General features: G+C 36.4%; 1 protein-coding gene across 1 annotated transcript; it reads right to left on the bottom strand.

The window, feature by feature from the left end:
* Positions 1-16,169, bottom strand: ccdc24 (coiled-coil domain containing 24). Its single transcript, XM_044134020.1, has 9 exons — positions 15,978-16,169; positions 14,385-14,572; positions 10,329-10,489; positions 7,088-7,204; positions 6,909-7,013; positions 5,654-5,708; positions 2,024-2,081; positions 1,220-1,325; positions 1-1,061 (listed from the first exon to the last, which is right to left on the bottom strand). Exons 2-9 carry the CDS (start codon positions 14,532-14,534, stop codon positions 356-358), a joined length of 1,458 nt encoding a protein of 485 aa, XP_043989955.1. The 5' UTR covers positions 14,535-14,572; positions 15,978-16,169; the 3' UTR covers positions 1-355.
* Positions 16,170-16,270: the final 101 nt, after the last annotated feature.

Below are 16,270 nucleotides of genomic sequence, written 5' to 3'. Positions count from 1 at the left end.
TCGCAGGCAGCATAGGACTTGTATTTCAACATGGCTGCTTTTTGCCACATAAACATACACTTACTTTACCAAAGTTAAGTCCTCTTCTTCAAAAATATTTCAGCAAATCTGTGATATTTAACCTCAATTTAATATCAGACATTTTATTAGTGAAAGATGTTAGCATTGCAGTACTGGCTGTAAAAATATATTTAGAAACGGTGCTCCACAAGTTTTCTTGGTTGTAGTTTTTCTGGTGAATTAAAGTTTTTTCTTTGCTGTGGTTGAGGACATATCTTACTGTTTTTTGGATAATGTCAAGAGTCATTTGTGATGCTGACGCTATCTTGACTTCTTTGATTGTTGGTATTTTCTCTTAGGCAACTATTTCTATTTCTCCCTGACTGTTGCTTTTCTTGCTGCCACATTGATCAAAACTTCCAGATATGTGGGAGATTCCACTGGCCTTTTCAGACTTATCTTTTTGCAGTACAGCTAACACCAAGTTTCTCCCACTGCTACAACTGTTATCCCTGTCATCTGGTTTTATTTTACCATTCGCAAACACAGAATGGTCAGTGGGACTACTGCTACTGCTGCCTGCATCACATTGCTGACCCAAAGGAGGAGGCGGCGAGGGGGTGAAGATTATATTTCTTAAACAATGAGCACTGATTTTTCTCTCCTTGTGTAGTGACCAATCGGAATCTGTGCTCGGTTTGTGAACACAGCATTGTGATGATGGATGGGAGGCTGAGTCTCTCTCAGAGCTTATGTGAAGTCCTGAACAAGTTCTGCAGAGAGGGTCGGTAAAGTCTGGCTTTGTGGAAAAACAAGAGTTCTCTTGGCTTTTAGTTACTTTCAGGTTAGTGTCCAACCTGTCCCTGCTGGTATGTTTAACTGATTCATGAGAGGCTGATGTAGAACGATGGAAACCAAGAGTCCGCACTGATGAGGTCCTGGTAGGAGGAACATGACTTGGTGGCCTGGGTTTGGGCTGCCACAGTGGAGGCAGATCTAGTCTCAAGCCTGATTTAGGAGTAGGAGCTAAGCGAGTACATGAACCAGATTCAGCTGGAAATCTGAGATGGAAATGGGAAACACATTATTATTTACATATTATGCTGCTATTGCAGCTCAATAACATCACTGTGCTCATGTGTAAAAGGAAAAATGAAAACATAAAGTTGAAAATATAGAAAATAAGTAAGCACTATGAGAAATACCATAATATACAAACCTGCAATTTTTCTTCTTACTTGAAACAAGAGCAGAGGATGAGGCTCCAGAAGATGAAGGTAGGAGCTTCAAGTCTGTTTGGATGGCTGCTCTGAGTTCTTTCAGCTCTACACAAATGTAGATACAACAGATCTCAGGTCAGAAAAGCTCTGACATGAAAATGTATTAACAAATTGAGCGTGCTTTACAAACCGAAGACTGAACAAAAATAGCATTATAAAATATTAAAAATAACAAATAACTTTTAAAAAAAAAGAGCTCAATTTGCCAGCAAATGATTTCAAACAAAGCTACAACCAAAACAGTCTGTGATATTTCTTAATACTTTCACACACTGTGGAGCTGACTTAAAATTGGGTTGGACATGTTAGATACCCCTCAAATTAGTCATTTCAGCCAGAGAGGGTAGCACTAGCTATGGTATATCATAAGGTGTAGCAAATCAATTGTAGAGTTCAGAAAACCAAAACATTCATTAAGACCTTTTTACATATTTATCCTAGCTGGGAAAATTATAAAAGCAAATTCCAAACTTTTCCAAATTTCTGAAGACTGAGTTTTCCTCTTTCAGGAAAACTCTGAATTTTTCTTTTATGCTTTCAGCTGTATCTTATGAACAATACCTAAATGGAAAAAAAACTGTGATAGTTTTGGTAGAGATTAAATCGTGCAATCTCTACCAAACTAGAGATTACATCTTTTTATATATAAAAAAAACAATAATTTTGTTATATAACTCTTTTATTACGCTTGCTAATCAACAATTTGCCAGCAGGTGGCAGCAAATACCAAAAATATATCTCACCTGTAAGCGAAGGCTCAGGCTTATTTAAGTGACTTATACACTTCAATTTGATGGTTTCCTGGATAACACACAATTCACAAGAGAAAAGGCATGAGTTTCAGTCGATGGTGCAGTTTTCATGCACGTCACTGTTGTGTCAAAAATACTTGAGCAGAAAAGAAAGACACATTGGAAAGAATTAGAGTTAATGTACTAAACACTCCCAAGACAAGACTCTGGGAAGGGAAAGGAAATGAGAAAAAGGGATAAAAATAACATAGAAAGAGAGGTGAAAAGAATGTAAGTGTGTGTGTTAGAGAGACCACTAAGCGATGGAGCAGCAGTGTTCCATCATAATTTGGCCTCCAGCATATAAATCCATGGCAAATGAAAACCATGCCGCTCTCTGTGTTTGTGTGTGAAAAGTTGGAAAACCCAGATATATAACATACAAGCAACTCTTTATTTGTGCCAGCACACATCATAAGTTTTTTATAGCAACCACATAGTGTGCCACATTTCACACAGACATGCATAAACATAATCACTCATACCTAGCTAAGCCGGGAACCTGGATGTTAAAGCACAAATCACAGTCTCCCAGAGGGATTAAAAACCAAACCTCCAAGTGTTTCCTTTCAGATGAATTATATGTGGTGCTTTCGCAAGGAAGAATAAAGCCTCTGAAAATGGGTTTTATAAGCCCACAGAAAGGAGAAACACATTAACGATGGTCCAAACTTTCTGATATTTTAGGAAGAACTATGTAAGTTTTGGACTTTTTTAAAATATATAAATACGAAAAATTCATGACTGCACTGCAATTTCTGTAGGTTCAGTCTCTTCTCCATTAAATGATATGCCGTATACAAATGTGTGGACAGTCTTAATATATAATCATCTTGAAATGGAATGGCATAATCTCACATTGAAAAATGTGAGCTTCAGAAGTTGACTTCTTTTTAAAAATGTCTTCTCAGCTATGGCTCCAAATATACATTGGGACATGGTTAAATAAGCTTGTTCTTTCTCCCTTATAAAGAGCAACACACACATCTCCCTGATTCAAATGTCATGGTCTCTAGTTTTTACCACTTTAAAAAGTTGCAAATAAATAAGGGGGCTCTGTGTCACGACAGATTTAGGAAATTTGTTGTGACCCATGAAAAAGCAAGTGCTGATTGTTATTATCCAACACCTTTGTGACTAGGCAAAAACTTCCAGAAACAGTTATAATTTCCAAAAATGACTGTATTTAAATACATATGTCAATTTTGAACTATTTTACATTTCACTCTGAAGTATTGAGATGGTTTGTCATACAGAAGATTACAATGTTGTAGTTTAGGTGGAGCTGCAACATTGACTCCTACTAAAATGTAGTGCTATACTGCAGCATTAGAGTAGGGCTGTCCTTTAGATGTTACTTTTAAAATTAAATGCAAAAGCTACTGATAAGCACCCAGTCCTTAATAAAACCTTCAGTTGCCACGTATATCACTTGACCCAAATCAAGTAAACTGAACTCTGTTTAGAGCAGCAGAAATGTATGAAAGTCATGTTTTAGCACACAGCAGACAAGTCTGAGAGGTGACAATGATGTCTAAGCCACATACTCAGAATGGGAGCAGATTGTATGCAAATGCAGCACTGTAGTCTTCTTCTCCAAATCCCCTCAACAAAGTGAGTCTCTCTAACTTATAGGAAGCTTAGTGTAAATTAAGTGAAATGGTACAAACGATGGACTTGGGTAAGTGCACTGAGAAATCAATGCATATTTTCATATATTTCACTAATAAACAATCTGGAGGTTTAATGTGTAAAGCTACAATGCTAATACAGAAAAAAAGTCAAAATGTTTTTTCATATTTGGGATATTTAATTCTTTTAATTGACTGGCTTACTGCTCAGCAAGCACATCTTCAGGTGGATGGATATTAGCTGGTTGCAGCACCTTTTTTAAAGCCTGTCTTCTGCAAGATGTTAATGAGTCATAAGTCTTTAGTTTAGAACTAGATTGGGATGGGTTGCTTCATGTGGCAGTAAATAATGACTGTTCAAACTGCATCAACCTAAAAGCCTAAGGCATTTGTCTCCTCTTTCCAGTTTGTTTACAAGAAAGGCTTGATAAAGTTACAGTGCATTCCGGTTAACTTACGTTTCTAACATAATCTTCCAGCTATGATAACTAGACAAAAATGTCTTAAGAACAAATTTTATAGTTGCCTATTTCCAAAAACATATCCCACTAGATAGTAACAAATAAACAGGGAAAAAAAAGTCGAACATCTGGCCCACAGAGATTTTTTACATCTGGGAAACCTCACTCTGTTTTTCTCATGCAAGACATTGTAGCCAGATTGTAGACACGAATGCATGTGTTCTCTGCATTGTATGTGCTTTATTCAGCCTTATTGTGCCTGTTCACTATTTGAGTGGTTAGAAAATAAACCAGTATTTCTTAACATTGCAACAGGTTGTGGGCAGACAGATGAAAGCCTTTAAGTTCCAACCACAAGTTCAGGTGATAGACTAACAGAAGAACAGATTTGTGAAATGGAAGACAAGTGACTCATGCAAAATGAATGGTGTGGAGTTGTTTTCAGCCTCCTTCATTGCTACACCTCTAAACGAAATTCAGTCAAACCAACTCCAAAGTAACCTATTTAGTGAATAAAATCCAACAGTGTGCTTTACAAAGCAAAGTCAGGTTATGCATATATTGGCCAAACTTTGAACACTGAACAGAACACTTGTCATTCAATCATCTCGAAATCTAAAGATCACAGCACAACTGCAATCTAACAAAAATAGTCGTTCATCAATACTGGTAAGTTCGGAAAGAAGAGCTTTAAACAGAAAGGAAGCCAAGAAAACCATGATTACTCTGGAGGAGCTGCAGAGAGCCACAGCTCAGGTAGGAGAATCATTGACAGAACAACTGTTAATTATGTTATTCACAAATCTGTCCTCTCACTGCACAGCAAACACATAGAAAATGATAATCTGGCCAAATAAGACATATATCCAAATTAAACAGCATATTTGGTGGAAAACCAATTTCGACCTTGAACACATTATCCTCATATTGAAACATATCGGTGGTAGAATCATGGTAGGAAAATGCTTTTAATCAGCAAAAACATGGAGGCAGGTCAGAGAAGTTGGAGAGACGGATGGAGATATTTAAAGGGTAATTCTGACAGAGGCTGCAAAATAGTTAAAACTGGGATGGAGGTTGATTTAGATCAAAGCATCCTTAGATGTCAGCCAAGTCAAAGCTCTGGACCTACAGTAAATCCATTTAAGAATTTCCATCATTAAAAGTGTGAGCTTTTTCAAAGAAAAATGGGAAAACTTTAAATTTCTGATATTACATCTATCTGTACTACTTAATTGTAATTTGACAAGATGTGAAAGAGTTCAAGGAGAATGTTCATATGACAGATGAAAAGGTTCAGAAGGTTTCTTGGGTAAAGAAACAAAGTCCTTACATGGTTTATTTTATGGCTTGTTGATAAGTATGATTTGTTTTCATATCAGTAAGAAAGTGATGTGTTTTTCTTACATTTCCCCCAAATATTCAATTAAATTATTGATCAATGTGCTTCAGGAAGATGTGCTTAGTGGTTAGTCATTCGCTAATCTTACCTTGAAATGCTTTGTCATTTTAGTCAGTGCTTCACATTCCTCCAAGAGGACACATCTAGACAGACACATCACAAAATAAATGGTATAGTACTATCACAGAGCAAAAAACAACCTACACCAGTGAAACTGCTCAGAATTTATCCTCAGCACTTTTTCAAATTATCTCAGAAAACAGCACTTTGCTCTATTTTTCCCTCCCACCATCACTCCACTCTTTCTCCTTCTCTGGTTAGATTATCACTGCAGACTTCATTTACTTCCTTCAAATGAAAAAAAGGGAATCCTCTGCAAGTCCAGTCTGGGTTTCATTTTCTGACAATGAAGCCTTTTGTTCTGGTCTGGTCTGGTCAGGAAATGGGAGAGAAAGAAAAAAGGGAGTGAGAGAAAGCGAGAGAGAAAAGGAAGGAAAGAAAAGAGCGAGGGAGCTAAAAGGTAGCTTGAGTGCCCTGGGGGCCTCAAAGCAAGGGATGAAGTGAGGAAAAGAGGGATGGCGCACGAAAAAAGGGCAGCCTGGTGACAGAGGCCATAGATAAAGTTTGCAGAGATTTTAAAGGGGGAAATTGCTGAAAATGAGTGCACTCAAAGGATCAGAGTGAGATCAGGTAGAAAAAAAATTGCAAACCAATGAAAGAGCAAGTAAGAAAGCAGAATCAGAGAGAGGAAATGAAGGATCGTTTGTTACTCCAGAAGGCAGATTGCTTTTCTGGGGAGATTTTTCCCCCCTCTGTTTCCGGTAAATCTACCAGTACAGAAACCAATTACCCAGTTAGAAGTTTACTCCAGAATACAGCAATGGTATGGATGAAATGACCCTGAACTGTGGAGGTGGAGTTTTGTGAAGTGAGGGTCCTACACATTTCACTTTCCTGGACTATCCCTCAGCATTCTATTTCATTCATCTCAATTTAAACTCCTCCAGAGTTCATACTTTCTTTTAACTTGAACTGTAATAGGTTTGAAGTGGAGGACCTCTGTTTTCAGCCAACTCTGGAGAAAGAGAAATTAAATTTTTCATTCAAAATAACACTTTAGGATTTAGAACTATTTTGTTAAAACGCTTTATAGCTTTTATCTTGCAAGGTGCAAAATATTCTGCGGATCAATAACAATTTGATACATTTCCATTTGGGTCATTTTTATTTTGGCTTATATTTTAAAATCTATAATGTTATTATACATTACAAAGAGAGCAACTCTTTTTAAAGCCCTTGAGACAGACAAATAAATTATAAAAGCAATAATAGCTGGAGTTTACCTGAGTTGAGTGATCACTCTGTGAATCTCGGTGACACTCAGCATATCTTTAACTGCTTCAATCTCACTTCCAGCGCTGGACATGACAGAAGAACAAGCGCTAGGCCTATTAGAGGAGAGAGAAAAGCAGTCAACTACATTCTTCTTTTGCTACTGTTTAGTCTCAACCGGTGTCCAAACCTGTTGAAGTTATCAGCATTTTTGAGGTTGGAGGATCTGCCATAGCCAATCTCCTGGTGACCAAGCACATAGCTTAGAGTCTCAGGTTTGTATCGAAGCAGGAGCTCCGCATTGTCTCTGTTTCAACAAAAGTAGGAACAAAGACCGGTCACATTAGTGAATGTTGTGAAAAACAGTCTGAAGAAAATTTAACATTCAACATCATCTAAGTGTATTTCAAGAGACCAATACAATTCGATAACTGATTTGTATAGGCATAATGTTGCTAATAAGAAAATGTCCACATGTTGAAAAACTTTGGACTCGGACTGAAGCGGACAATTAGAGTAGAAGGTAGTCAGAACTCACAACTATAGTTCTATAGTTAAAAATTTTAGTACTGTGACAACCCTATGGAGGGTAAATGGAGAGGTTTAACACAGGGTTAGGTTAAAAATAATAACCAATATTGTTAACACATCATGGAATACTGTTCGGTATCATCCAGATACAAAGACATGTATCTGTCTACAAAGACATGGTCATCCACTTTAAAAATCAGGCTGGGAACATTGAACATTGACCGGAGAAGCAAGAGGGGAAGAAGGAAAACTCAGCTTCAGCAGAACAGTGGCCCTAAACATACAGGCAGAGCTACAATGCAATTGTTGTGATCCAAAAATATTGATGTGTTAGGTTCTGCTGGGAATTTATGATGAGGCTTGAAAATAAGGTATATGGATAGTAGGCACTGTATACTCAGATTGATCAGACAGCTAATACATGGGATATGTTACAATGAATGAAAGAATTTACAATTCAGTATATGACTAATAGAAAAACAGATAAATGGAAAGCTGTCATTAGAGAAAAGAAAACATTTTCTTGTGTATACAGTTGTGGGAATGATGACAGCTTTGTGCAACCTTATAAATTTTAGCCTTTACTCTTGAGGAAATGTGCCTTTTCATACAGCTCAAACAATTACATTGAGCTTTTGTGCGCATGAGTGTGTGTGTGTTTGTACTACACTATGAGGGGAGAGTGGTTGGAGCGCCAGGACCACACAACATGAAGTCAATGGAAGAGGGTCCACCTCCATTCCATACACCATCATACAAATGATTCAAATCACCTGCAGAATGTTGCACTGACTAACCAGCATCTAATGTTGAAACCAGTTGCTATGGAAGTGTTTTTGGCCGAAGTGTACAGCAAATCAAATTAAAAAGTAATGAACATGAACACATGTATTTCAAGGGAAAAACTTTGCGAGGCTTTGGCAATAATTTCCTACATCCCATGCCAACAAAGCCTATTAAATTGAGGAAAATTGACAAACAGAGGGCTCCTCGAGTGGCTTTGTTGAGTGAAAGTGTTATTAGTTAGAAGTGTGCTGGGTTTACTCCTGAAAGCCATTCAGTTGATATGCACTTGAGACTTAGCCTAATTGAATGATCAAACGCTTGAAATGTGCACACCCACACTCAGTGCCATGCATCAAGGTGAACAAATTACACTGATGCCAACTTCAGAGGGGAAATACCATTTGTTCTGGTAACATCTGTGTAGTACCAGTGCTTGCTTTGGCTCTTTTCCCATACAGCCATGAACAATAGGGTACCAGTCTCGCACTAAAGGAGAATTTTTATAATCCATTTACATTCATGTGAGAGGGGACATGAGGGACTTGTCGTGTGGAAGCACAGAAGGCATTAATTTGAATTTTTGTTCCCTTTAACAGGACACTGTGCAATTAGGTTTAGGTGTCTTAGACTCTTCAACATAAATCCCTGCCAATTACTCTTAGCTAGTGAATATCAGTTTATTTATCTCTATAGTTTGAATCCATTATGGAGATAATCAATCATAAAAATGTATGTAGTATTTATATGTATGTATTGTATGTATTTATGTAGTTATCTGAGAAATAACATTAGACCTTCTTTCTATGAATGCAGTTCTGATCCCTGCTTAGGCCAGTCGACTCTTGTGATCCATGAGGAATTATGACCCCAGATCAAAGCAAACTATCTAGGAGTGACCTTTCTGGGTAGATTATATTTATTGATCACATAACCACATATCTATACAGCAGACCAACAGTGTGAATATATAGAAAATGACTCAAATCAATGGTTGTTATAGCATTCTCCAGTTTGATCAAAACTGCAGAAAGTAAAACATTATGCTGTTGTGGAACAACCATGGACTATTTATGTAAAGTTAAGATAAGAAATACAAATCAAACAACAACATGAAATAGAGCTTCAAATCAGGTGTGTTTTGGAACAAAAAATGGTAATATAAATAATAGCAAATTAAAACTTGAGAGGCAAATTCGTAAAACAATTTGAAGACACAACAGAAAGCAATTATGTTACTCTTTTGTTACAGCCCCAGTCCTAAAACCACCATGGGGTCTTGCAGGGTGACATTGTTAGCAGCAAAAAGCTGGTTGCCAGGATACCTAAATTTATGCAGACTTTCACACACTCTTGTGCATCTTCTTGTAACCAAGATGTTCCAAAGTTTTGTCAAATTTAAATTAAACAACCTTTACAAAATCATCCCTCATTTAAGAAGTACTTGGAGTAGCTGTTGGAAAAAACATAGGTTTCAGCTCTTGAAGAGAGAATGGCATATATAAAAGATACATGGGGTGCATGCTCCTTGAGCACTCTTCACTGACTGAGTTCTGCCATAAATCTTTGTAGTCACCAACTTCTTAAATGGTGTTTGCTGACGTTAGAAAAGAAAGCATGTCTTTCTCCTATAATTGTGCTATTGTTATAGATTTTCTGAACATAAGAGTGTCCTCCTATTCCTGAAATCTTTGTTTCACTGCTTTCCCAAGCTATTTGTAACTCCCATAGGAGAACACTATAGTACTTTATAGCAGTCTTTGTATGTGTACAAATTGCACAGATAGTAAGTCAGTGCATTGTGAACCGACTGCCCCAACATCTAGCTGGTGATAAAGAACACAACACTGTTTCTCAGATCAGAAAAGCCAAAAATAAAAAACAGAATCTAAACAAGAGCACAGTTTTAAAGTTTTAGTCTGTATTTATTCTGAAATTTTGAGAATAAGCATCAAAATCAGTATGTGGCATAAAGTGAATGCAAGGATTTGCCTATATTGACTTAAAAATCTTTGAAATCCCACTACAGTCCCATGAGCTTCTACTATAATAATCCTTTTGTTAATTCATTAATGATGTAGTGTGGAGTTAAAGTAAACTTTGAGAGTTACCAGTACCTTTCACTGTTGTTGGCTCTTCCTTTGAGTGTCTTCAGTAGTATCTTGACCTCACCTCTCACCAACTCTTTCACAACAGGCGGGTCAGAAAGAGGGGAACCCTGCAGTTGGTGACTCCCATAACACAGACTCTCCTGCCACTTCTTGTGCCACATCTCTGCCTGCAGATGTGACCACAATGAAGGGAGTTAGACATAATCCTCAACAAAACTCCACATTTTGTCATTCATATCTAATCGTGACAGACAGATCTTTATGTGAACAAAAGAAAAAAACGGGAGGATTTTCCAAAACGTGGCAATAATTAACAAAACCATACAGTGTGACTAACCCTTCTAGATAAACTTAAGAAATCTATTTATGGAAAGTCACAATTTGTGTCCATTCTTCTTTGCAAATTAGCTGAAGCTCAGAAAAGTTGAATGTAGATTTCTATTTACATTTAAGTTGTAAATAGTACAATCTACTGATTGTATGTTTTTTTAAAAAGACAATCAGTAGAGCTGCTTAAAGGATAACACTCAAGAGCATGTTTAAGATATGGTATAGTGTAGAGGTAACAAACAGAACTGTACTGATCTGAAAACAGACCTCTGGGTAGAGGACCAGCCAACCTCTCAGTTTCTGTTATCTGTGTGAGTGTTTCTGTCTCGGAGGACTCTGGATACCATTAGCACCTCAACACCTGCTTGTTGGTGTTGAGGTGCTGCTGTGCTCCACCCATAGACTTCACTTCGAAGGAATACATTGACGTAGATTAAACATGTCACTTCTGAACCTTCCATGTAGGTGCTTGCTCATTCACACACCAATATGAACTGCATCTTGCTGCTGCACACAACTTGTTTTTAAGCTCACACTGTTTTTTTCTGTCTGTTTTCAAATGATTAGGCATTTATGTTACCTAATGGCTACCGACAGGTTCTTGGATATTTGCTCCATCTCTCAGCTCATTGTGAAGTTCACTTTAAGGTGCACTTTTGGAAAACAGCAGTTAAAATATGACTATGTAATATTTATGTTGAAGATTGTTCTACTTCAGACTTACTGCAAGGTCAGGGGTATTCCACAAGGATAGTTTCTTAGTCATTTTTGTCACCTTGTACAAACCACCTAGGAAATGGTATTTCAAACTGAGACTTTCACTTCAATGCTGATGATACTGTAATTACTTCCCATGCCTACTCCTGCAAAGGCTCTTGATCATCTTTTACAATTTGCAAATCTCAAGCAGGTTCAAACAACTCAGATTTTTGTTTTCTTAAAATCTGTGTTGTATTGAAGGAAAGCAGAGTTTATGAAATGTATGTTTTTTTCACTACTTCGAGAAGATAAAGCACCGGAATTAATACTTAATTTTTAATATTTAGAACTTTTGAATGATGAAAATTTGTGTTTAAGGACTACATTCATCATGCAGCTTTTGCTTTCTCACTCATTACCTACTCTTCACTCAAACAAACTTGTCATTTGAACATGAATGTTGACCCAGTCAGTTGTTTTCATTCATATACAAAGCTCCTCTTGATAATTTGTACTTAATTAGTTAAGTATTAATTTAGTAAACTCTTCATTCAATGGACAGTTTCAAAATGGTTAAGAAAAGTGAACTGGCAAACACAGCTTTCATAATTTGGAATTTCATCTACAAAGTGTTGTGTCTTTGAAAGAATTTAAAATGGTGAACGCTCTGAATCCAGGCTAACTGTGTGTAGATGTTTCTCGTTATAATTTTGTATAATTTACTACTCCGCTGTGGGATCTTTGCTTGTGAACTATGCTTCTCTGTGTGAGTGCTAGATCTCCCTTGCAAAAAGACATGATACCATTGAGGAAAAAACGGATAATTAAAGAAAGTTAAATATATTTGAAAGGAACCATCTTTGGACAACTCAGGATTGAGGGGTACGCAGTGAGAGCTTGCCCTGGAAGGAAATCAAGAGAGCTTAATATGGACTTCATATCTAACCGTCTTACACAAAGAGGACTTTGATAGAGGGAGGAACAAATTTATTAAGGAATGAAGGAGTAGCCTTCTGATGTAGTATCACCTTACTTTTCACTGAGGCATGGATTCATTATACAGCTGACTGTCTAGCAAAGGGAGAAAGAAGCTGCATGACCACTGGAGACAGAATATACACTGTAAAAGACCTTATTAATAGCTGAAAATGGAACCAAGTTATACTTTATAAAAAGTAGGATATAAGCATAAGAATAAGAGAGACAGTCTCTCTTATTATATTGATATTCCAATATCTGAAAATGATTTTGAGGCCACCTATAACAGTTTCACTACCAAAGTGTTTCTTTGTCTCTTCCAGAAACAGTTTTAATACTCACAATTTTTGTATTTTTAACCAATGCATTTTAGATCATTATCTCTCTCTTTCTAGTACTAAAAGTCACAATATCTATTAATTATAGCCACAATATTGAAAACAGGTTTGAAACTGAAACATTACAACAACCTCTGTGTGCAATCTGAGAACAAATTGTAGCAGTTTATAAAGATTTGGGATTTGATAGCTTCTTATCTGAAAGTAAATGTATTTCAATGTGAAGTAGAGAATACAGAGTTCAGAAAATACATTGATTGGTGATAACTTTAACATTTTAAAGATTTTAAATGGAATGGTTGTAAGTTGTTTAATGTGGCTTTGATATGTAAAGGTGCCTCAAAAACTCATATGTTGTCAGAATCAAGAATAGATTATCTGGTTTGAAAGCTGAGGCAAACTTTATCTGAGAGTTGGCAGGCTGTTTGCTCCATGAGGAGAAGAGAGACTTAAACTGACAGGCTCAGGAAAGGAGAGCATTAATCAAAGGCATAGCAAATAAGCACGCAGTAACTCAGGTCGGGCAGCTGAGCCACAGTTCAGAAGGTAGAATCTGTTGACAAGGCAGCTATTATATTATGAACTGCATAAATCTGCCCTTTATAGAAGAGTAATAAAAATGTTACTTTTAAACTGAAGCTACAAGAAGTTCCATTTGAAGTTTTTCAGATGCGAATATGTAGAAGAAGGCGCTCAGATCAGAGGAGATCAAAACACGATGCAAGGTGAAAAACCAACACGTTGTAACACTGAGCATGCCATCTGAACATGATGAGAGATGGTGGTGGCATCATCATGTTTGGAGGATGCTTCTCTTCAGCAGGCACAGGAAGTTTGTCAGAAATTATGGGAGGATGGATGAAGTTAATTACAAGATAAGATAATTGTGAAAGAAAATCTATTTAGCTTGAGAACAGGCCAAAGTGTCACAACCCACTTCCCAGGTTAACAGTCCTTGACAATTTTGTCACAAATAGCAAAATGCTGAAATTATTTTTTCTTGAGATTTCGACAGAGGCAAGATGTGCTTGCATATATATATATATATATATATATATATATATATATATATATATATATATATATATATATATATATATATATATATATATACACATTTTTTTTTTTTTAGATAAATGCTTCTAATTTGCACATTTTAATACTTTTGATTAAGACATTTATGAACAATCTCATAACTTTAAACCTAGGTTTTTGAACAATCTTTTCAAAAAGATTTTTGAAAAGATTATAAATCTTTTATTTATTTTTTTTCTGTCTTGACTTAACCTGTTTCATAAGAATTAGTACCTCAGGTCTGGCTTGTATGAAAGCAAACAGGGCTTTGGACTGAGAGTTTAGCTAATCCTGAATAAATATCAATATCTATCTGGCTTGCATTTCAACTGCTTTGAAGCACAAACAGTCAATTCACATCTACATCTGTGATGGCTTCATGGGAGTGCAAGTCGGGAATGAAGCCAAACTACTTCCTTATACAGTCTAGTATTGGATTTGTTTTCTAGGAATGCTTAGCAGTACAACTTTTTATGTGCCCTGGCTAAAAAGGAAATTCTTGTAAATGTTGTAGCTTCATTCTGGTGAAAATCTGCTAAAAATAGACTCAAGATTCCTGCAAAAGTTACAAGCAGTCAGAGAAGAAAGTCAACCAGAAATGAATCAGTGGTCACACAACAGACATGGAGCCTTCATAACTCACCTCTGAGTGAACCTCTGTGTACATGTCGACCAGAGGGTCACCCAAAGCTGCACGGATCTTCAGCAGTTCTGACTCTGAGACATAGTTAGTGATGAGGCTCCACAGAGACTGTCTGGGACAAGAGAGCTGGTTTTCATCAGGTGAGTGCATGTGTTGGGCGGTCTGAGCACAAAGGAATGCAAAAATCCCTGCAGCAAGCAGAACATAAGGTAACTTGAAAATGTTGAGCAGCCCCCCAAAAGTGAAGAAATGTTACAAGCAGCATAAACTAAATGTATCATAGTGGTAACACTTTCATGACAGTATAGAAATCTCATAAATCTAGGTTTTTGCTAAAGTGGAGCTTTGAGTAATTTCTTTCTTCGAGAGTGAAAATATTCTCTAACAAATTGTTCTTTTTAACAAGATCATGCTAATTAGTAGCCCTGCTGTTTACATATACTTAGCACACCACCCTTTGCCAGCAGCACAGCACTTAGTGTTCTTCTATAACATTTCACAGTGTTAGACCATACAAAGAAATGCATCTTTTGCATTTTATTTGCACAAGATAATACAAAATGATGGATTCTTTTTGTTATCTCTTGATCTTGCGCCACAAGTTTTCTGTAAGATTTGGTTTTCTGTATGGTTTTGAAACTCAGATGAAGTTTAATTTATTTTCTAGTGAACAATTTGTCTCTTGACATAGATTTGGGGTTAGTATCCTACAAAAAGTATAGAAATAACTATCTATTTTATTTATTTATTTTTTGGCATGTTTTTAGTTAAAATGTCCAATAAGTTTCCTTATTGCAGCCCACAGCTTCCCCACCATATCTAATCATTGATGTAAAGTACTTCTCCACATTAGTGTACATAAGTCACCAACCAGAGTTATTGAGAAGCCAGAGGCTTAGTAGGTACATCTATCTACCTTAAATACATCTATTTTTAAATCCTTCATTGACATTTCTATCATACATTCTTAAGACTGCCAAAAAGAGTGGTGTAAGAAACTGTTTTTTAAAAAAATGCCCCCTGAATAAACATATTCACACTATATTTTTAACAGTTTGAGAGGGAGATTATGCCACCTCTATAATAAGAGTAATAAAAAGAACATTTCCTATTTTAATTTTTTTTTTGTACAATAGGTGTATGTTTTTGCACCAATAATTAGTATCCCATCAAAAGCACGAATCAAACTAGATAACCAATTTTGTCTGTCTTTAACTTGCACTGTATATGAGTTGTTTTAAGGTGAGTTCATGATATGTTCAGCATCAAATGCTTTATTTCAACTTTTAATGCACGTTCACCCTTTAGGCTGTAGCTACAGTAAAATAGACAAATATACACTACTGCTCTGTTTGGCTGGACAGCACTAACAGCATTATAAAAAATATATTAAAATGTTAAAATTACAAGTAAGTCAGCATTTGCTCAGGCAGCTCATTGATCTCTTGTTTTAAACCCAGCTTTTTTAACAAGTCCTAACGGTTCATAAAGCAAATATCAAAATAGTCATAAAAAAAGACAAGGAGAAGTGTCCATGTGAAACACCAGAGTAAATATCACTTAGCTTGTTGGTGTAAGAAAACAAACGCTTACCTCAGCTCGTTTCCTGTAGCTAACAAGAGAATGGTATCCAGGGAAAACATTACGGTTGCTAGGGAGAGGTATCGCATGTTAGATCCAGCATGATTTTCCTGCTTCTGTTTTTACTTCTAAAACACGTTTTATAAATGTGCATTTTTAGACGTTAAGTTGAAAATAACCCCTCCCTTAAGCGTTAAAAACACTTTAAATTTCTAAAGGGCATCAAGAGACCAGCGGTCTGATAAAAGTTTGGTTTTACCGAATTAAAGAAGGGGAGGGACTTGCTACGAAACTTTCACAACTCT

Source organism: Gambusia affinis, linkage group LG12 (genome assembly GCF_019740435.1).
Source record: "Gambusia affinis linkage group LG12, SWU_Gaff_1.0, whole genome shotgun sequence".
Classification (NCBI taxonomy): Eukaryota; Metazoa; Chordata; class Actinopteri; order Cyprinodontiformes; family Poeciliidae; genus Gambusia; species Gambusia affinis.
This window is presented reverse-complemented; position numbering and strand designations above follow the sequence as displayed.